Genomic DNA, 21,504 nt, shown 5'->3' with positions numbered 1-21,504 from the left:
TTTTCAAATCTGTCACGTTATAGGCTTTTTTCATCTTCATCTGCACATGATTAGGATATGTTAAAGTAAGTTATTCTACATCTAATAAACATATAATTTTTTGTAATTTTATATTCAAATTGAATCCTTTCACTTACTGTCAATTGATTTTAAATAAGATACTTAACAAGCAACAGTGGATACCATCATCTGATGCCAATTTTAATGGGACCATATCATGAATATACCTATATGTAGGTTGATAAGAACTTATGATGTGCCCTGTAAAGAAATCTTTCTGCTGCCAAAATGTAAAATTCAATTGGGTTCTTGTATATGTAATGCGTGGTCAAACTAGAATACCATCAGAAGTTGAAGCACAAATTACATTTTCAAAACAGTTATAGATGTTACACAAATTGCCATACCTCTTCATAGATTCTTCAAAGAATACAAGCATATTTGACTCCCTCTTGCATTTCTACAGTTACAGATGTGTCACATCTGATTCAAGTCGAAGTGTCAGATAAAGTCCAGCACATTAGAGATGGCTTTAATTTCCCGCAGAGTGATAAAAATTCATAGGATAGCCATACCACACAAAATCTTGGAGGGCAGAACAACAAAATTGAAATGAAGTCCTATTAAAAACAATCGGATACTAAGTCAAAAAGATTTTTTAAAGCTTCAGTGCTGCAACATAAATGTGGCCAAGGTCAACAGGTTTCTCATTTATGATTTTCAACTGCTTAAGTGATGAACTTGCAATAAAGATGCCCTTTAAATCATTACAGTCATAAAGATATAAAGACTTGAGGGAATAAAGCTCTGAAATTGTATCATTGAAGAACTTATTAGGGATTCGATCAGATTGCAATGCCAAGCTTTCAAGCTTTGAGGGAAAGAGTAAAAAGAATAAGGATCGAGGAAATTCCACAACACAAATAACCCCTCGATGTAACAACACTCGAGTCCCAATGCTCATAGTTCAATCATTAACCGTTACCCTGTCACAGTTAAATTAGCAGTCTTCCACATGGGCCTAACTCTTTGGACTTTCTGTACATTTCACCGTAGGCTGAGCTTTATAAAAGCCTATTTTATAAAAAGTTGGCTCTCTTTTCTTCTCGTAATTCGTATGTGTATGATTTTACGATGAACATGTTAACATATGATTCATGCAAAACTATTTTTTAATCTTAAATTTATTCTTTTCTTTTTTGGCTTTGGTTAAATCATAAATACGACTTTAAAATTGTTAATACAATTGGATTTTGAGCAAATTCTTATTGTTTTGATTTGATGTTCCGCGAAATGATATTTGTTGATATATACATTAACTTTGTTTTTTGGTTCAAAGCAAACAAGGATGGAATTAAATGAATCGAATCACTAATTAGTTCGTCTGTTTAATCTAGGAATTTTGTGGTCATTGTATTAGAAATGGTGATGAATTTTCATTCTTTAAGTTGAATTTATTGTCAATTTGTTCATTTTATGCAGTTCTGTGGTTGTTCTTTGAGCAAAAAGTTTAATGACAAGTATAGTTCAAAAGAAAAAGCTACTATTAGTTTCTTGTTCAGCACTAGGCTTTATGTTTCTTTTCTTCTAAATACTAGGGGTAAAATGTGTAGCTTGCTGACCTTTATTATTGGCTGCTAGATGGAGCATCTTGTAGAAGTATTTTACTTTTTTCTGTTTGAATGATTTGAATATATTATTTGTTGTTATTGATTTAATAATTGAATTTATCCGGTTCTTTTTTTTTTTTTCTTTTTCCTCAATTTATTGTTATGCTATATGAATATTTTGTTAGGCCTAAAGCAACAAACATAATAATACAGAAATAATATATCATAATTAATCCACAGTAATAAATAAAAATTAACAATCAATAACGTAGAAAAAATAAAGCATACTAAGATTTACGTGAAAAATCTTTCAGTGTAAAAGGAAAAAAATCACGAACCATCAAAAAAATTTTCACTATCAAATAATAGATATACAAAGTTCTTCTCTAGCTAAAATTAAAACTAATTAACAATTAGAGAGATAATTGAAGAAATCTTACTAAATAGATGACTCAATAAATACATCATGAATTTATTTTTAAAGAGTATGTAGAACTCTGAATCATAAACTTATTGACAAAAATTTAGCTCGATCAGACCACGGATCGACTTCTGTTCTACCAACTTTTCTTTCTCTATTTTCTCTCTATTTTTTTTTTTTGGTTTCTTTTCTTTTTTTCTTTTCGACGCTACTCTTTCATACCAAAAAAAATAGCCTTCACTTTTCTTTTAATACATGGGGATCTTTTAGGGTCAAAGACAAAAAACTTGTTGGGCTTTTTAATTGGCCAAAATTGATAGGGTTGGATCGCACACTTCTTAATAATCTCCCGCTCCAGCCTTATTAGGAAGAGATTCATCACTATAATAATTTTATTTGAAACTTACTTTGGCCAAGGAGTCCATTCTGGTTAAGTTACTATAGAACTTAAACTTTTTCTTGAGAAGTGTCTTAGTTAATATATCTGTTGCATTCTTATTAGTATGAATTTTTTTAATAGCATATGTTATTCTTCAATCAGTAAACTTAACCAATGATATTTAACATCAATATACTTTATTCTAGCATGGTACATGGTATTCTTACTCAAATTTAAAGTACTCTAGCTATCACAAAATACTACATACTCTTTCTAATTCAATCCCAATTTAAGAAAAAAATATTTCATCTAAAGCATTTCTTTACCTGCTTTGATTGCTGCAATATACTCAACTTCTGTAGTTGACAAGGTAACACACTTTTATAACTTAAATTGCCAAGACATAACTCCTCCTGTAAATGTGAATAAATATCTTGAAGTAGATTTTTTACCATCAAGATCATCTACCATGTCAGTATTAGTAAACCTATCTAAAACTGATTGTGAAACTTTATAACTCAAGCACATTTTTTAGATGCCCTTCAAATATTTAAAAATTAATTTTACTGTTTTTCAGTGAACCTTTCTCGAATTAAAAAAAAATCTGCTCACTATACCAACTGCATGATTAATGTCAGGCTGTGTGCAAATCATAAGATATATCAAAGAATTGAATTTAAAAGAATAAGAAATCCTAGACATAGCTAGTTGCTCTTCCTTAGTCATTGGATAAGATTTCTTACTCAGATGAAAATGGTTGGCAAGTGGACTGCTAATTGATTTGACATGTTACATGTTGAATCTATTAAGCACCCGTTCAATATATTTTTCTTGTGATAATTACAGCTTTTTAGCTCTCCTATCTTGGTTAATATCTATACTAAAAATTTACTTTGCTGGACCTAAATTCTTCATTTTAAAGAACTTAGACAATTATTCTTTCAACCTGTGAACCATACTAGCATTTTATTCTACAATACATATATTATCAATATATAATAAGAGAATAATGAAGTTACCATCAAAATTTTTTTTGACATACACATAAAAATTTATTGCCATTCTTTTATAGTTGTGATTTGCTATAAAAGAATCAAACTTTTTGTATCACTATCACAAAGCTTGTTTTAAGTCATATAAGCTTTTTTTTAGTTTGTAAACTAAGTGCTCTTTTTCTTTTACTTCAAAACCCTTAGATTGATCCATATAAATGTCCTCTTGTAAGTCACCATGTAAGAATGTAGTCTTGACATCAAGTTGCTCAAGCTCAAAATTCAAATTAATTGTTAATTTCAGTACCATTCGAATAGAACTCATCTTCACAACTGGAGAGAAAATCTTATCAAAATCGATGTTAGGTTTTTTAAAAAAATCTTTTACCACCAATTGAGCTTTGTACCTCACTAGTTTGTCACTATTTTTTTCAACTTGAACACACATTTATTTTTTAATGGCCTTTTCATTTTAGAAAGTTTAACAAGATCATATGTACTTTTTGTTCACAATGACTCTATCTCTTCTTTCATTGCTTTTAGCCATTGCACTCTATCCGAAATAGTTTGTATATCTTCAAAGCTCTTTAACTTTCTCTTATTGATAACTAAAATAAAATATGAACTTGGATACTTAGTGGATGGCCTGTGCTATCTGGTAGATCTTCTAAGCTAAGACTCTACACTACTTGATGATAAAGATAGCTCTTTCTACTCAACACTCTTTAGTAAAAAGGACTACTAACCTTGTTTAACACTTTCAGATAGAGATGATTGCTCTTCTTGTTCAAAATTGATTGCATTTAGCTTATCACTAACTATGGCTGACTTATTTGTATCCTTAAGTTTTATCTTTTGCTTAATTCCATCATCTATAGCTCTTTTTTGTAAAAACCTCTATCGATGTTAAAATATCACAATCAATAGTAACTCATGTAGTTTTCTCATTTTTTTCAAAGTCTACTATGATTTTTTTTATAGAAGATCACATATCTACTTTTTTTTCACTGGATCCCATATTCTGTAGTCAAATTTTTTTATCACAATATCTTACAAACACACATTATATGACTTTACTGTCAAGTTTTAACTTCTACTCTTTCGGTATATGCATGAATGCTTTACACCTGAAAACTTCAAGTGATAGTATGAAGCATCTTTTTCTGTCTACAATCTTTTTGGAATGTCAAAACTCAAAATAACTAATGATGATCTGTTAAGCAAATAACAAACTGTATTGACTGTTTTACTCCAAAATGATTTTGGTAATTTTGACATCCTCAATATACATCTAACACTTTCCATAATAGTACGATTTATCCTTTTAGTTATATCATTATAATACGGTGTTTCAAGTTTTGTCATCTCATACCTGATCTTATGCTTTGAACAGTATTTTTTAAAGTCTTTGAATGTGTATTTCTCACCATTATTAGTCTAAACACACTTTAAAGGTAGCCTTATCATCCTTTTTATCATGGCATAAAATTTTTAAAAATACTATAGTACTTGACTTTTATTTTTTAACATATACACCCAAATCTTATATGAAATATCATCAATAAAAGTATCAAAATACTTGCTACCACCCAATGACTTAACTTTAATAGGATCACATATGTTAGAATGAATAAATTCCAATATGTTTTATTTTTTTTGGGAACTTTTATGAAAAGAAACTCTATGGTACTTGCTAAATAAATAATGATCACATAAATCAAGAGATATACCTTTGGTCAAGGTAATGAAAGATTACCTTGTCAAAATCTGTAACCCCTTTTCATTCATGTGTGCTAGCCTTTTGTGACATATATTTGCTGAAGTATCATCTTCAATGGCATTTATCTAGTTATTGTTCAATTGTATTCATGTCTTTTATATTATACAGCATAATTTTTTCTTACAACTACCATAGATCCTCTAAAAAGCTTTTACTATCCGTACTTTTATTGAACCTCATATCTCTCATTGTCAAGGATATTAATAGCAAGTAAGTTCATTCTTATATTTGGAATATGTCTAACATCTCTCAAAGTCAACATGTAACTCGTATTAGTTTGTACAATAATATCACCAATCCTAATAATTTCTGACACACTTTTATTTTTTATCTTGATGTAACCAAAGTCTCTTGTTTTGTAAGTTATAAACAATTCTCTCTTAAGAACACAATGATATGTTGCTCCTATGTCAACTATCTATTCAATGTCGAGATCATTAACATAATTACAATCACTATGTGTACAAATCAAAATAACTGAATCATTATCTAAATTTACTGTTGTAACATTACTATCATTTGAACTATTACCTTTTCGTCTTTCTGCTCTTGCTTCAAGATTTTGTAGTATCTTTTATATGATTCGTTTTACCATAATGGAAATACTTCACTTTATCTCTAGACTTCGATCTATGTTTAGATTTACATGGTCTTTTAAGTTTTAACATTTGTCGATATTTCTATCTCTGTTCTATGACAAGAGCTTGATTCTTATGGTTTAAATCTTTTCGTCTTGTTTATTCATTAAACATACTATCTTTTACCATCTTCAATGTTACCTTATAATTAAAAGATGAATTAAGAATAGTCTCAATTAGAATATTCTAGTTGTTTGGCAATGAATCCAAAAGAAATAACATATTCATTTATCATTAATTTTAAGCTCCATAGTAATCATCTGATTAAATATATTTTAAAAATCACTTAAGTATTCTGTAACTGATCATCTATCCATATGTTATAAAGTTGTAAGCTTTTAGATAAGTATAATTTTATTCATACTTATTTTTCTCTCACACAATGTTACTGATTTTTTTCAAACAATGTAGGTATTTGTCTCCTACGCTACATAATGGAATATGCTAATATCAACCCATTTTTTTGATTGTATCTGCCTAACTTCTTTTAGCTTTCATTTTTCATTTCTACTGGTTTAGCCGAATCATCCAATACTAACTCATATAAATCTTTATAGTATAAATGATCTTCTATCATAAGCTTTCAAATTGAATAATTTGATGTTATAAATTTTATCATGAAACCTATATCATCTTCTATTATCTCAAACAAAATTTATTTTTATCTTAGGTTACTTCTGTATCGATGTCTTAAAAATAACCTTCACTCTGAAACTAGTTATTGGGAAATTTGCCACACTTGCAGTCATAAAAGCATACTAGAGAGCTCATACATATATGTTGGATATCACTTGAGCACAAAAGCTTAAGCTATTAGGTTCTTTAGTCTTTTATGTATATATAGGACATCTCATTTAGACTTCTTAGTGATGTGAGATTCTTTACTCACATGTGAATTGTATCCCAATAACCTCTTCCGTTCACTTATGAGTTCTGATCAAGTCTTACCTCGACTCTGTCGTGTGAGTAAATCTTATCAACACATTTTTTGAGCAAGGCAACCTAACATCTCTAGTACATTTTTAGGTCATGCCACAGCACTAAACCTTACCACCTAGGTTGCTTAGTGCTCCTTCAACCTTGCACTCTAGGTTGACTCAATACATCGCCCATTTGGGTGTTCCATTTTTGCATATTATTATATACTTGCTGCATCTAAGTCGAACTTTTTAATACTGATGTTCGAGTACATGTAGTTGATGAACGTGGCTAACCTCTAATCTGCCAACAATTTTCTCCTAGCAACACTACTAGGACTTATATTTGTGAATTTGGCTTTGATACTACTTGTTGGGCCTAAAGCAACAAATACAACAACGAAGAAATAATATATCGCAATAAACCCATAATAATAAACAACAATCAACAATCAACAACATAGAAAAAATAAAATACACCAAGATTTACATGAAAAATCCTCTAGTATAAAGGAAAAAAAATCACGGACTATAAAAAAAATCTTCACTATCAAATAATGGATATACAAAATTATTCTCTAGCTAAAACTAGAGTTAATCAAACTAGAGAGACAATTAAAAAATCTCACCAAATAAATGATTAGACAAATACACCCTGAATTTGTAGAGAGCTTCAAGCTCGATTTTCACTTTTTAAAATGTAAAACTCTAAATCATAAGCTTGTTAATAAACATTCAACTTGATTAAACTATAAATCGACTTTTGTTCAACTAACTCTTCCTTTCCTTTTTTTTTTTTTTTTTTTTGGCTTCTTTTCTTTCCTTCTTTACGGCGCTACTCTTTCACGCCAAAAAAAATAGCCCCATTATTATCTAGGACTCGTTTAAGGTCAAAGACAAAAAACTTGTTGGGCTTTTGAATTGACCAAAACCGAGGGGGTTGGAGCTCAAACTTCCTAACATATTTTATGTTTTATTATTTAATTTGTTTGATGATTTTTATCCATTTGATTCTTGTTCTTTATTAATCTTTCTATTTTTTGAAGCTTACATGAGACTACTTGGTGAGTTTGCAATGATTGCTCTGGTATGTAACGAGTTTGTAGATGTGATTGCTTATTTTTTCTGCAAAAGTATTTGTGATAGACTTTGTCCCTAGCGGGTTGGCTTTCTTGATGAATGGGAACAAGAATAGTAAAGAACTTCATTTTGAAGAAACTGCGCCTTCAATCATGAGAGAAAAAGATTGATAGATTTCAGTTAGGAGAATGAGTAATACCGGCTAGTTTCAAAGTGCTCCATGACCCAGTTGGGAACAATGAGACGTTAATTGCGGATTTTGGTGAGAGTGCAATTGGAAGAATTGCTTCTATTGATTTTGGATTTTGGTGGATTATTTTGATTCGAGCATACAGAAAGTCTACTGGAGATATTTCATTGGCTGAGTTGCCAGAATGCCGAAGGGTATGCGCCTAATTCTGAGTTTATGTTTCTCAGAGAGGTTTGACACGTTTGCAACACTTCTCTGTGCTGGTGGTTGCTGTATGATTGATCCTAGAATGGTGAGTTTTTCACAGTATATATTCTGTTGCATATGGTACTAGCACCAAACAGAGTTTTCCTACCTGAAGCTTGCACTGCATTGCATATGGATTCCTGTTGATTTTAGAATATGCAATGAGCTCTGTCTAACTTATCATGCAGAAATTTGTCTCACATTTTAATTTGCATCGGGGATAAATATTGTTCGGTCAATATTGCATCGTATCTTTAGTCTGGCAGTGAATAATCAAGCATACGAAATATGAGTAACTTTGTCAACTCCATAAGGCATGCCCATCCAAGATAGTAAATCTCCAATGAAAACAATGCTAAGTTGGATTCCAAAAGTCAAATCCTGTAAGTGGACAAAATGAAAAAACAAGTTGCACTTTTCCTACTATAATGCATCCATCTCAATACTTGCTTAATGGCAATACTAGCTGTATTTTTCCGCTGAACCTTTACCTCATTCTATGCTTGTCTGGTTGCCATTCCTAAAATCTCTAAAATCTAAGCAAAATTTTTAAAACCCCAAAAAAATATAATATTACTTGTTTGCCATTCCTTTTCCTATGTCTTCTTGCATCAGTATAATGGGAATTAGCAGTAACCTAGTTGAGATTAGTGGCATGGTCTCTGAATAGTGGTGCCTTAGAGAAGTAGCAGTCTTAAGATGTCAAAACTTCTTTGAATCGGTTGCTTTTTCTGAGATAACTATATTGACTTTTTTTTTTATTGGGATAGTTTACCACTATATGGGCCACTAGCAAATTTATTATTGAAGTGGTGATGGTTATTTGATCCACAATGAAAGTGATAATCATCCTTTATCTCATGTATTCCACTGATTGAGATTGACAACATGCTTGTCTTTCTGGGTCTTTTGATGAATGGTAGTGCATATACTGTAAGAATGTGCAGACATTTCGTTCAAAAAAATACATTAGCCTATCAGTTTGTCACGGGTAAATTAGTTTCAAACTGATATGTTCATATTTGACCTTTCAATATTATTGCGTTGAGTTTTATACTTGTTATCATGTCTGTAGGGTGTATATGGCTATCCTATTGAAATCCAAACCCTTTTCTTTTTGGCTTTAAGATGTGCTTTGCTTCTACTCAAGCAAGACGATGAAGGAAAGGAGTTCATAAAACGAATAGTTAAACGCCTTCATGCCTTAAGCTATCACACGAGAAGTTATTTTTGGCTCGATTTTAAGCATCTCAATGACATGTATCGTTTTAAGACAGAGGAGTACTGCCACACTGCAGTTAACAAGTTTAACGTAATGCCTAACTCTCTTCCAGGATGGGTTTTTGATTTTATTTCAGTTCGTGGTGGCTACTTTATCGGCAATTTTAGCCCTGGAAGAATGGATTTCCGCTGGTTCTGCTTGGGAAATTATGTCGCAATTCTGTCATCGTTGGCTGCTCCTGAACAATCCACTGCAATTATGGATCTTGTTGAGTCACGGTGGGAAGAGTTGGTTGGAGAAATGCCATTAAAGATTTGTTATCCAGCCATAGAAACTCAGGAATGGCGGATTATAACTGGACGTGACCCCAAAAACACCCGATGGAGTTACCACAATGGAGGATCATGGCCAGGTACGTATTAGAGTTATAGACCCTTCGAATAACAACCCAAGTTATTGGTCAGAGTGCAGAGGGTTGTCTGTGAAACTATAAAACTAGGCAGTTGAAATGACCTGTTATGTGCAAAATTTTCAAGAATGATATTAGACCAGCTGCCACCATGTGCAGTTTCTTCAGCTTTTCTGTAGAAATTTGAATTAAAACTTTCTTTTCGTTTGGAAAGTTGACAATTCTAGTTTATTCTTGTCTTGGGTAACTTTACCATGCCCTTGCTTATAATCTTTGAGATATCTTGGGCATTCTTGAACTTCATAAAATATACAAGGTTTCATGCTTTATTTTATCAGTTAAAATATAATAAGATTTTTCATGCTAAGATGTTCCCTCTGAAATTCAAGTTGGTTGCTGCATTATTTCCAGTGCTTTTATGGCTGCTCCCAGCTGCATGTGTTAAAGACTGGACGCCCCCTAATTGCAAGACCTGCCAGTGAAATAGCTGAAACCAGGTTGCTGAAGGACCACTGGCCTGAATATTATGATGGAAAGCTTGGTCGATACATTGGTAAGCAACCGCGTCAAGGCCAAACCTGGTCTATTGCTGGTTATTTGGTGGCAAAGTTGATGTTGGAAGACCCATCTGACTTGGGTATGGTAGCAATTGGGGAAGAAAAACAAATGAAGCCCCCTTTGAGAAGATCAAATTGATGGACTTTATGATGTTGTCAGATTAGTTTCCTTCTTTATAATCCAAGTGTCACGGACCTAAGGAGGAGTTCTGAATCTCACATCGAACATAATAGGAGGATCACTGAGGTATAAAAGGGTTCACACCATCTCCGTCTTGTGAGACGTCTTTTGTAAGACAAAACCGTGAGGTCAGGGGGCCAAAGCGGACAATACCTCACAAGGGTGTGAACCGTGACGAGAAGGCTGATCTGGGACGCCAGAAGGGTGAATGCCCGGGTCCCGGAGTCGCGCGGGTTCGGAGTTTAAGTCTCGACCCGTGACAAGTGGTATCAAAGCCAACCCTATACCGTTCGATCCACACCGAGCACCTCAAAGGGAGGCAGGCAGGGTGGCCAACCTCCGTGACGAGGGCGTCACGAGGTTGGGTGCGGGAGAATGTCACGGACCTGAATCCCACATCGAACATAATAGGAGGGTCACTGGGGTATAAAAGGGTTCACACCATCTCCACCTTGTGAGGCACCTTTTGTAGGACAAAACCGTGAGACCAAGGGGGCCAGAGCGGACAATACCTCACAAGGGTGTGAACCGCGGCGATTAGGCTGATTCGGGACACCAGAAGAGTGAATGTCCGGGTCTCAGAGCCGCACGAGTTCGAAGCTTGAGTCTCGACCCGTGACACAAGCACCTACCCATTCTAATTTCTAACTTTTGGCCTACTGCCTGTTCAATAATTTTATTTATTTGTATTTTTATCATCGTAGAATGTGTCGTGTTTCTATTGTTTTTGGTATTTTCATGAGACATTGAAGATGTCTAACATAGAAAAAGAAATCAAAACTTCAATTCCAACAAGAACTCAACTTTCAGGCAGCTTTCAGACGGTGGAAGTTGAATCTTTTTGTGTTGGATCAGAAGTGATATCGTTTCAATTCGAGTTTCTTTTAATAATATATAACACTATAAAATTTTAAAATTTAATTTGCATTTAAATTGATTTTTTATATCATCTTATCTGAATTAAATATTATTGGTTTATCTTTAAATTTTATTTTTTATATATTATTTTAATATATTTAAAAATTTAATATATTTTTAATATATTTAAATTTTAATATATTTTATAAAATTTTAAAAAATATATAAAAGCCAATAATGTATAATTAAATTAAATTTGATTTTTTTATTTTTTATTTTTTTTTAATTGAAATTTAATATTTAAATTTAATTTAAATCAAATAAAAAAGTCTAAATTAAATTAAATATTATAATTTCAAATTGATTTTAATTTTTTCATACTGTTTGGTTAAGCATAGAAACAAACAAAGGAACGGTCGTGCAATCGTGCCGTGGTAGCGACTGGGATGTTAAGCCACTTCTCTTGTCTTGACTCTTTGATATGAAACTCCAACTTCAAATATACGGAGATTTCACTTCTGTTTCCTCCGAACACCCCCTGAAGTCAGTTTCCTTTAACATTGCTTGATTATTGTCAATTTTGCACTAATTAATTCAATAAAAAAAACCATGCTTTTGGTATTTATTAGTATTAATTATGTTGATATTAATATTAACCAAAACAAATCTACTCACTGAATTTAGTTTACTTATAAGTTTTCTAAAACTCTAATTTACTTTTAGTTAAGTTTTGAAGTTAGTTTAATTATTGGTCATCTTATATAATTTAATTCGGATTTTGATTTTTCGCTCAATAATTTAAAATAAAATGTTATAATTAATTTATTATAATTTAAATTTATGTGAAATTTATCAAAATTTTATAAGTGATTTACATTTATTAATAATAATTCTTACATAATTTTTAAATGTGTTTGAATAATTGGAAATTATGATTTTTTAAAAATCTTTTAAATAAAAATAAAATTTAAGTAAGTTTTTAAAATTTATGAAATTTTTTATTAAAAATATAAATTTTAAATTTTAAGATTTAAATTCATAAGTTGATAAAGTTTGAGAGGATTGATAATATAAAATCATTAAAATATTATTTATAATAAAATTTTTATCAGAAATTTTAATAAAAAAATTATTTAAAAATATATTAAAATTTTCGTTTCTATTTATGGTTTGAACTTTTAATTATTTTTAATAAAAAAAACTTCATCGACCTAAATCTTGCCCCCAATCACTTGTCGTTTTCCCGATCTCAATCAAATCAGTAAAGAAAAAAAAAAAAACAAATAAAAGAAATTTTCTATTGAGCAAAAATATAAAATCATATCCCGAAAGACTTTCATTAACAATCCAGAGTTGCACTTTCTCCAAATCCCAAAATTTTCCCTCACTTAGTCTCTGTTACTCGGAGAAAAAAAACCGACATGAGGCCACCGAAGAGGCCGATCCACGCGGTGTCGATGTGGGTGAGACGACAGCCACCGAAGGTGAAGGCTTTTTTGGCGGTAGTATCGGGGATGGCGGCACTTGTTCTTCTCCGATTCATCGTACACGACCACGACAATCTCTTCGTCGCCGCCGAGGCTGTCCACTCCATCGGAATCTCTGTCCTAATCTATAAGCTCACAAAGGAGAAGACTTGTGCTGGTAATTCGCATAAAGCTCTAATTTTTTCCCAATTGATAAGATATTGTAGATTTTGTTATTGCAATTTTTTGATTAATTTGTTGCTTAACATTGGTGCTTTTGCTTTAATTTAGTAATTTAAAAACGCATGAAGGGCAAGGGAAAAGTTGCATAATTTTAAAGGTTTTGGGTTGGCAATTTTGTGCCCATCGGTGGTAGAATTTTGCTCTTTAGATGTTTCTGGGTTGAATTTCTGGTTTGATTTTTCTTTTATTTCTATTTAAGCTATCTGTTTCTTTGTTTGGTGATTTGAATTCAATTACCGATGTATAAAATTTACTCCTTTGTCCTAATTTTGCTCACCTATCATGAAGTGGAAGAGTTATACTATTGCCGAACTTGAAATTTCACTAGGCATTATACCCTTGTTGCAGGTTTTGGGTTAAGTTGTATGAATTTTATTTTATTGAGGGTTTTTGAATTCTGATGCCTGGAATACATATACATATATATATATATATATATATTGTTACTAATGATCTTACTACGGTATCATATCAATTTACAGTGAATGGTTTCTTCTTGATGCAAAGGGGAGTTCTTTTTTGTCTGTCGCTCCAGTTTTATGAATTTTATGAGTTTGGTCTGTTTTTATTTTTATACCATGCTAATTCTTTTGCATAAGCCCTTTTTTGTTTGTCTTACCAGTTTGATGAATTTTATGAATTTGCTCCGTTTGTACTACGCCAATTCTTTATCGTGAGTAAATTATTGTATTTTTAACAGTTTTGTCCTAACTGTATGTATGACAAGAATTTTTTATTGATAAATAAAGGTTGTTTTTGGAGCAAAAGGAGTTTTGTCCTCTATTTTTTGTTATTTTCCTGCTATGCTTAATACTTCTTTGCTGTTAAAAAGCAGTCTGTCTTTTAATCTTTGTCATTTGTTTACACTAAATAAAATGATTTAATGAATTAACCCGTGATTCTTGGTTAAGTATGTTTTTTATGTTTTAACTAAAGTCTAGATGTTTTTATTTGTAAAAAATATTGGTATTACTTATTCGATTGACTTGTTTTGAAAATATTATTGAATGGTTGCAGGACTATCTCTCAAATCCCAAGAACTAACAGCTATTTTTTTAGCTGTTAGGCTGTACTGTAGCTTTGTCATGGAATATGATATACACACCCTACTTGATTTAGCCACATTGGCTACAACCTTGTGGGTTATTTATATGATCCGTTTCAAACTAAAGTCCAGCTACATGGAAGACAAGGACAACTTTGCTATATATTATGTTGTGAGTTTCCATCAGTCATATTAACTTTTTCTTTCATTATATATATGCAGCTCTGTCCTACATATTGTTGGATTTAGAAGTGAATCCTACATGCTTTGTCTCCTTGATTTTATGTTTTCTAAGTCAAGAGATGGTCATGTTTTGTAGTAAAGCTTATTCCCACTTTCATCTGAGGTTTCAGTTTATGTAACCATGAAATAGATGTCCACGTTTACAGTGGCAAATGGTTAATTAGTGTCTCCATTTTATGATGGTATTTTCCAGGTGTTCTTTGTTAAATTATTATTTCTTATATGGGCTTCAGCATCCGCAAATTAGAAAATATAAATCTCCTTTCTTATCAATCTGTTTCTTTAAATAAGACTGCACTTATTTTTTGAGATTTTTTGTTCTCTTTCTTTTTTTCATGTGTTGCTCTTTGAATCATTGCTAGTTTTCTAATTGTCCTATGACATTTGTTCTCAGTTGTTCTTAATGCTGTTTGTTTCAAATACCGCTCTGAAAGTAACCTTGGACTTTTTTCCTCGTTTTGATTCGGTAGATACTATCATGTAACCAATTGAACAAAAATAATTAAAGGTGTTACTTTTTTGTGTTTTTATGCATGGACTCATATTAACTGCACAATTAACTTCTTTGTTACTCGAGTGGATTCTTCTTTTGAATGCTTTCTAGAAGTCATATCCTTGCTTTTGACTTTGGATGCAGGTTGTCCCTTGTGCAGTATTAGCTCTGTGTATTCACCCATCAACTTCTCATAATCTATTGAACCGGATTTTCTGGGCATTCTGTGTGTATCTGGAAGCTGTTTCAGTTTTACCTCAGTTGCGAGTGATGCAAAATACGAAGGTACAAATTACTTAAAATGGTAGATATACATTTTGAAGATTTATAAGATTTCTGTCTGTAACTCATCTTCCTTTTGTGCTTCCAGATTGTTGAGCCTTTCACAGCTCATTATGTATTTGCTTTGGGTGTTGCAAGGTTCCTCAGCTGTGCTCACTGGGTTCTGCAGGTTTGATCTCGTGACATGAAGTTGTATGTGATTGGTTTAGATTAATTTTTTTTATTACTATTTAGCAATTTTGAAATTGAGACCCAGTATGAGCATTAAATGGTACTAGTTTGTTTATTGCAAATTTATCTACTTTGGAAATAATAGACAGTTTGAGCCAGCATGATGACTGGTATTGAAGGTTGAATTGAATGCCTATTGACTAATATGTGTCTGGTTGTTGCTTCTAGATTTCAATTGATGTCATTTTAATTAGCCACATTCTTGTTAATATAAGTATTTTTGTGTGGAGCGGAAACCTTTTTATAATGATGGTTTGAGCATTGTTGTGAATTATTATGAGGGTCATTTCATGGTTGCATTAAGATGTTAATTCATTCTCTACTGCTTTCAACAGGTTTTAGACAGTCGAGGACACTTGCTTGTAGCCTTGGGTTACGGATTGTGGCCTTCTATGGTTCTTATATCAGAAATTGTCCAAACTTTCATTTTAGCAGACTTCTGTTACTATTATATCAAGAGGTTCGTTACAACCTTTATATAACTAAACATTCTAGTCCAGCTAAACTTCAATTATGTTTACTTATATAATCATTTATGATTTACAGTGTCTTTGGAGGGCAGCTTGTTCTCCGTCTTCCGTCTGGAGTGGTATAAGTGAAGATACTGTTTTGCTGTGGTCGATGAGCTTGGTGCCAAAAAAAATTATTACTTGGTTACAAAATGTGACTAGGTATCCTTGTTTAAGTTCTGGTTTTTGCTCTCGACACATATATTGTGACTGGAAATTAGTGGATTGTTTGTAAATTTCGGGAAGCAGAAGCTTTGGGTGGATATTTATAATGAAAGCACTTCATAGATGGATTAATTTTTGATGTCGAATGCTAATCTGCTGCTGCATGCATGAAGTTAATTATTATAGACTATTCCTTCATGTTATGATGTTCTTTGGCTCTTATATAGGCATACAATTTTTGAATTGAAGTAATCATTGGAATGGTCTGGAAGTGCAGAAAATTTCTACTTTTCATTTTCAAAATATCATCTTCAAGCTCAATTCTATCATGTACTACAGCACATACAAAATTGTGTTACAGCTAGCATTTCCATAATCCATCAAAGCTCTTATACTGGCATATTTTTCCCTGGAAACAAATCTAGTAGTTTTTCTAATCGGCTCAAGATTTGAGGCCCAATAAGATGAACTGCCCAAAACATCTTGTTATAGTCCTTGTCAGCCAATCAAACAGTTCCCAACAAAATTTCACAGAAACCTTAAACAATATCTTCGATTGTCTGAGGAAGCTCTCTTGCCAGCTTAAACCTAATCCCCTGTTCCATTATAAATTTGTTCATAAAAATCCTGCAACTACCCTGTCCGCTGAATCTGAATTATTGATGATTAAAAAATTAACCTAATATCAGATTTAATGGCTTTAACCAAAATCACTAAAAATAACAAACCGGAAAAAAAGGAACTCACGAAGACTGAGGGTTCTTAGTCGGCTGGAACTTATTTGCCACAGGCAACGCTTATGTTTGCATAGCTATAACAAGTACGACCAGCCCCCCAAATAAACAATTCCATAGAAATACATGTAAATATGGACAAAGAGATAAAGTGGGCTTTGTACCGAGGATGACAAGGATGGATGAAATGGGGTGCTTTTCAACTTGAGCAACCATGGGTTTAATTATTATTGATTAAATAATTAGTTATTTGCTTAAAGGAAAACTATTCATTACATAATCAGCTTTCTTGCTGTTTATGTGACTATGAACAGAAACAATTCATGGCTCCTGTACATTGTCGTGACAATGGCAGTTTGTGTGCATTATTGTGACCGCGAGCCGGCTACGCAGGAGTAGGGCTTAATCCTGCAAGGTGCCTAGGCCTTGCCTTACTGCTATGAGGTTCGTTATGGGATGGGCACTGGGTGGTTTGGATTGGACCTTGTTTTTCTTGCATTATTTATTACGGTTTCACCAAGGGCTAACCAAAATCTCTGCAGATCTCTGTCTAAGTGCAGTTTTTAGCTGATAACAGAAGCTTTTGGTTTACTCTAAAAACTAAAAAGCCAATGACAAGTCTTACTTCCATCTAATTTATCTGTATTTGCATGTATAAGTTATAGTAATATGTTCCATTAGCACAATCCAATGAACTGCACATAGCAAACAACTTACTCTAGTGATAATTTACTTGATTAAACAAAATGTGTTGTCCCATTTTATTTTGTTACCCTCTGATATATATGAGGTAACTGTAATAGGCAACTAGGATGATGGCTGCAAAAGCGATGAGGATGATGCAAGGGGCTCATGAACAACAGAATTTGAAGAAACTGAGATGGGATTGCCCTCTAACTGCAGCATGGTGCTCCCAAGAATCTCTGTCAATAGTTTCTTGAACTCATCTTCTTTAACCATCTTCCCGTCATCCGCATTGATCATGTTGAAAATATCAGTGATAACCTTATCGATCTGGAGAATTTCAAGAGCTTTAGTAAGTGGAATGAAATATGGTATTCTTCTCTATATTGACCACAAAGAAAAAGGAAATTAAGGTGAGGCGATCTATTCTGATAATGCTCTTTGTAAATAACCATAGGAGTCCCCAGCAACGCTTGGGAAATAATGCTGATATTGCAGTTTGCAAGCTTGTCTAATATCTATCGATCAACTTAAGAAGTAAGTGTGATGTATCGTTGCAGTACCTGCTCAACTGCACCGACTGGAGGTAAACCAGCTGATGGAGCCACTACATCTAGCACCACACGTAAATACTCCTTTGATATTTTCCCATTCTGATCTTTTGGCACATTTTCTAAAGCTATATTCAGTGACTGCATTGCAAAGTGAAAGAATTGATTATCAAGGGTAGTACAAGAGAAAAGCATTCCTTCTTAAATCCAACATACACAGAGACTGGAGTGAGACAACAAGGGCAATACCTTGTCTAGTTCAAACTTGTTAGATAGTAGTCTTTTAATGCCACTTCCATCAAAGGTGTTTACACTATGAGCAACAATTACAGGCTGCTCCTTGAGATGTTGAGCCACAAGCTCTGCTACTTTCTTAAATTCTTCCAAGAATGTTTCTTGAGAGACAGGTTTCACTTGATCATTGCCATCCCATGATAGCAAAGCTGGTTCCACTATGTTGCTCATAACCTACACAAGCAACAGAAGACAGAAAGAAGTGGTCAACGAACGATGGAAACAAAGGCTTAAGTTTTCCCTATGTTTTGTTACTATTACTGACTGAACTATAGATGTGGAAAGTCAAGTACCCAAGAATCTGACGAAGGGGGCATTCCTTGATCAACTGTAAGTTTCTCCAAAGCCTTAATAATGCAGTCATGCAGGGATGCATCATCTAACCCTATCCGTGAAAATATGAACACCATCTCTGCTTCATAACTTGGACCATTGATAAACTCCAAGAGGTCTTCTCCGTCAATACGGAGGATCAAAATAGGGTCTCGCTTCAAACCCGCGGCCATACCTAGTAGAATATCAGAAAGAACCTCTTTAAACTCAGTCTTGCTCACTTTTTCTTGTTTTCCATGCTTGAATTCATTCAAAACCTGAAAAACATGTCTAAATGTCAGCTTCTATATCCCATCACCACTCCGATGAACCTATCCTACAATAATCCATTCCTAATTTCCAATCTCAAATCAGAAAAAGTATTGACTTTTTTGCTAACCTAAAAACACATATATAACCAGCAGCTTATGCACTTATTTTTCATCCTAAGAGTGGAGTGGAGAGAATAATAATGAGAAATTACACAGACCTCGGACATGGCCCAGAGTCTTACCTGCTTTTCCTTTTCTCAGGCATGGGAGTAGTGCTCCATTGTCTTGTCCCTAATTGTATCATTCCCTTAACAGGGGGAGGGGTTAACTAGAATTAAATTCTGTGCTTATTGTATATTACATCAATTTATCTCATCAACAAATTATATAGTATTTGATGGTAAACTTCGGCAAATGGTTAATACAAAGGACAACCGGACTTTTGTCCCATTAATTATTCATGACTTATATGCACGATAAAGTTCCAAAAAGATAGCCCTATTTTCCACCATATTCGTCATTAGATTCCACCCTGTATGAGGATAAAAGGAACATGAAAAACAAAAAAAAAGTCCAAGTGGGAAAAGCAGAAAGTCGCCCATAACACCGACCAAATTGAACAATAGGTCGAGTGTGCTCGAGCTAGCAAGAAATGGAAATTTTGAGAATTTGTGGTTTCTTGCACAGCCCCAAGAAGGCAATTAGTCAAACTACAATCACTTTCTATTCAAACATGGACAACCATTAGCAAAACGCTGACAAAGTGATGACCAAAAGATTAGGATTATTGCAAATTGAAAAACTAGAAAGTAAACAATATTCCGACTCTAATCTGTTGAAGGTGATGATCGCATGGTAGAATTAGAAAGCTTCTAAGACGAAACGGACAACTGAAGAGTGAGTATCAAATATGCAACCCCTTACCTGTTAACTTCTTCAATCAGGAAAATTTCCAGCAACTTAATTACATCAGTGCCTAGTGGTAGTCTGCTTTTTCCTCTTTGAAATAGTTTCTGTTTCTACCTCTACACTCAAAATTTCATTTCATGAATCATAATGACTTGGGCATATTATTTTCATCCTATTTTCCTTAATAGTTTCCTGATCTTGTTACAGGTATTTACTAGGAAAAGAATGCTAACATGCATGAATTTTCCAGGAGACAAAAAAAAAAAAAAATACTATACCAGGAAAAAAATGGGAAAACTTGGGGACAAACCTCAGAGTAAATATGGTCAGAATCAGGAGAAAAACCCTGAGCAGGCAAGCCAATAGCAGCACCAATATCAGCAACAACAGGTTGTAACTCCTGCACAGAAAGCTGACCATCGCTGTCCTTATCAAGCTCCTTGAACTTATGATCCACGAAACTAGTAAACACCTCCTCGTTCTCAACCAACTCCATTATATCCGAACCGTCTAGCACCTGCTCACTTTTCTTCTCTAGGGGCGTTCCTGTTGCTGCTGTACTTGTCTCCATTAATTCTTTGCCTCTCTCTTTTTTCTTTCTTTCTTGCAAAAGCCACTGGTTTTCTTGTGAGTCCTGTGATAAGCACTGTGTTTTTTTCGTGACTCCAAAACGAGTTAAAGTTATGAGAGGTTTAGCTTTGGCCTGTGGGTGACTTCTATTCTCTTTTGGAGCTTTGGCTTCAGGCTGTTTTATACGACAGAGATAATGCACTGAGGAGACTGTTTGTTCTGTGTCATGTTTCGTAACGTCTTTTTCTTCTTTAAGCTAAAGTTGAGACATGTTTGGTTTCATTTTCATGAAAACGGCTTTTTGGATTTCTTTCTTTTTGTAATTGTGAAAAAAAAAAAGGAAAGGCAAAGCACATCAACAAAAAATAGTAGTAATAATTTCCTCCGAACATAAATGTGACTTGATTTTAATTTCTTTAAATATAGTTATTATCTAGATTTAAAAATGCAATGTCAAAATCATTATATTTTTGTTCATTCCATGAAATTACATCTATTAATAAAAATTATAATTTAATATATTAAAAATAAATCAATCAATAATCCGTAAATGATATATAATCAAGACAAAACTCACATTCTTACCTTTTTTAAAGTAAATTTGATAATTTCAATCATGATAAAATAATATTATATAAAAATAATATAAATAAAAAATATAATAATATTATTTAAAATTTTAATAAAAATTATAAATAAATTTAATAAAATTAAAAAAATATATTTTATATTTTATGTAATAAATTATGATATTTAATTTTTATATAAAATTTAATATAAATATATAAATTTTTAATATTTTATATTATACGAATTTAGAGTTATCAAATTTATTAACGAGTAAGGAGGAAAAATTTATATATATTAAAAACCAAACAGATCCTAAGAAAAGAAGATGGAATTGAGACCACTCCTCCATTTGTGGCTGGGACACGTGGGGCGGTTAGGGAGCCTCCAAAAATAGAGATTAGACATAACCGGAATGCACCACGCAAAAAGTCCATTCCTACCTTTTTACTTT

General features: G+C 32.8%; 2 protein-coding genes and 1 pseudogene across 2 annotated transcripts; 2 read left to right on the top strand and 1 right to left on the bottom strand.

The window, feature by feature from the left end:
- Window positions 1-7,864: 7,864 nt before the first annotated feature.
- Window positions 7,865-10,586, top strand: LOC111281688 (putative alkaline/neutral invertase B; annotated as a pseudogene).
- Window positions 10,587-12,821: 2,235 nt separating this feature from the next.
- On the top strand, window positions 12,822-16,360 carry LOC111282009 (uncharacterized). The gene is made up of 6 exons (XM_022869879.2): window positions 12,822-13,124; window positions 14,207-14,406; window positions 15,115-15,255; window positions 15,341-15,421; window positions 15,819-15,943; window positions 16,030-16,360. Exons 1-6 carry the CDS (start codon window positions 12,902-12,904, stop codon window positions 16,076-16,078), a joined length of 819 nt encoding a protein of 272 aa, XP_022725614.1. The 5' UTR covers window positions 12,822-12,901; the 3' UTR covers window positions 16,079-16,360.
- Window positions 16,361-17,496: 1,136 nt separating this feature from the next.
- On the bottom strand, window positions 17,497-20,637 carry LOC111282008 (uncharacterized). The gene is made up of 5 exons (XM_022869876.2): window positions 20,224-20,637; window positions 18,714-19,010; window positions 18,376-18,594; window positions 18,139-18,267; window positions 17,497-17,905 (listed from the first exon to the last, which is right to left on the bottom strand). Exons 1-5 carry the CDS (start codon window positions 20,482-20,484, stop codon window positions 17,699-17,701), a joined length of 1,113 nt encoding a protein of 370 aa, XP_022725611.2. The 5' UTR covers window positions 20,485-20,637; the 3' UTR covers window positions 17,497-17,698.
- Between the last annotated feature and the right edge of the window lie 867 nt (window positions 20,638-21,504).

The sequence above is a fragment of the Durio zibethinus genome, chromosome 5 (assembly GCF_047325235.1).
Source record: "Durio zibethinus cultivar Kanyao isolate XHJ-2024 chromosome 5, ASM4732523v1, whole genome shotgun sequence".
In the NCBI taxonomy this organism is placed as follows: Eukaryota; Viridiplantae; Streptophyta; class Magnoliopsida; order Malvales; family Malvaceae; genus Durio; species Durio zibethinus.
The sequence above is the reverse complement of the archived record's forward strand: the minus strand, read 5'-3'. Positions and strand labels throughout refer to the sequence as shown.

Coding starts and splice junctions, on each gene's coding strand:
- LOC111282008 (XM_022869876.2), bottom strand. CDS start 20,484: ATGGAGACAAGTACAGCAGCAACAGGAACGCCCCTAGAGAAGAAAAGT. Junction 18,595..18,713: donor CCCCTTCGTCAGATTCTTGG/GTACTTGACTTT, acceptor TTGCTTGTGTAG/GTTATGAGCAACATAGTGGA. Junction 18,268..18,375: donor ACAAGTTTGAACTAGACAAG/GTATTGCCCTTG, acceptor TTTGCAATGCAG/TCACTGAATATAGCTTTAGA.
- LOC111282009 (XM_022869879.2), top strand. CDS start 12,902: ATGAGGCCACCGAAGAGGCCGATCCACGCGGTGTCGATGTGGGTGAGA. Junction 13,125..14,206: donor AAAGGAGAAGACTTGTGCTG/GTAATTCGCATA, acceptor GAATGGTTGCAG/GACTATCTCTCAAATCCCAA. Junction 15,944..16,029: donor TGTTACTATTATATCAAGAG/GTTCGTTACAAC, acceptor TATGATTTACAG/TGTCTTTGGAGGGCAGCTTG.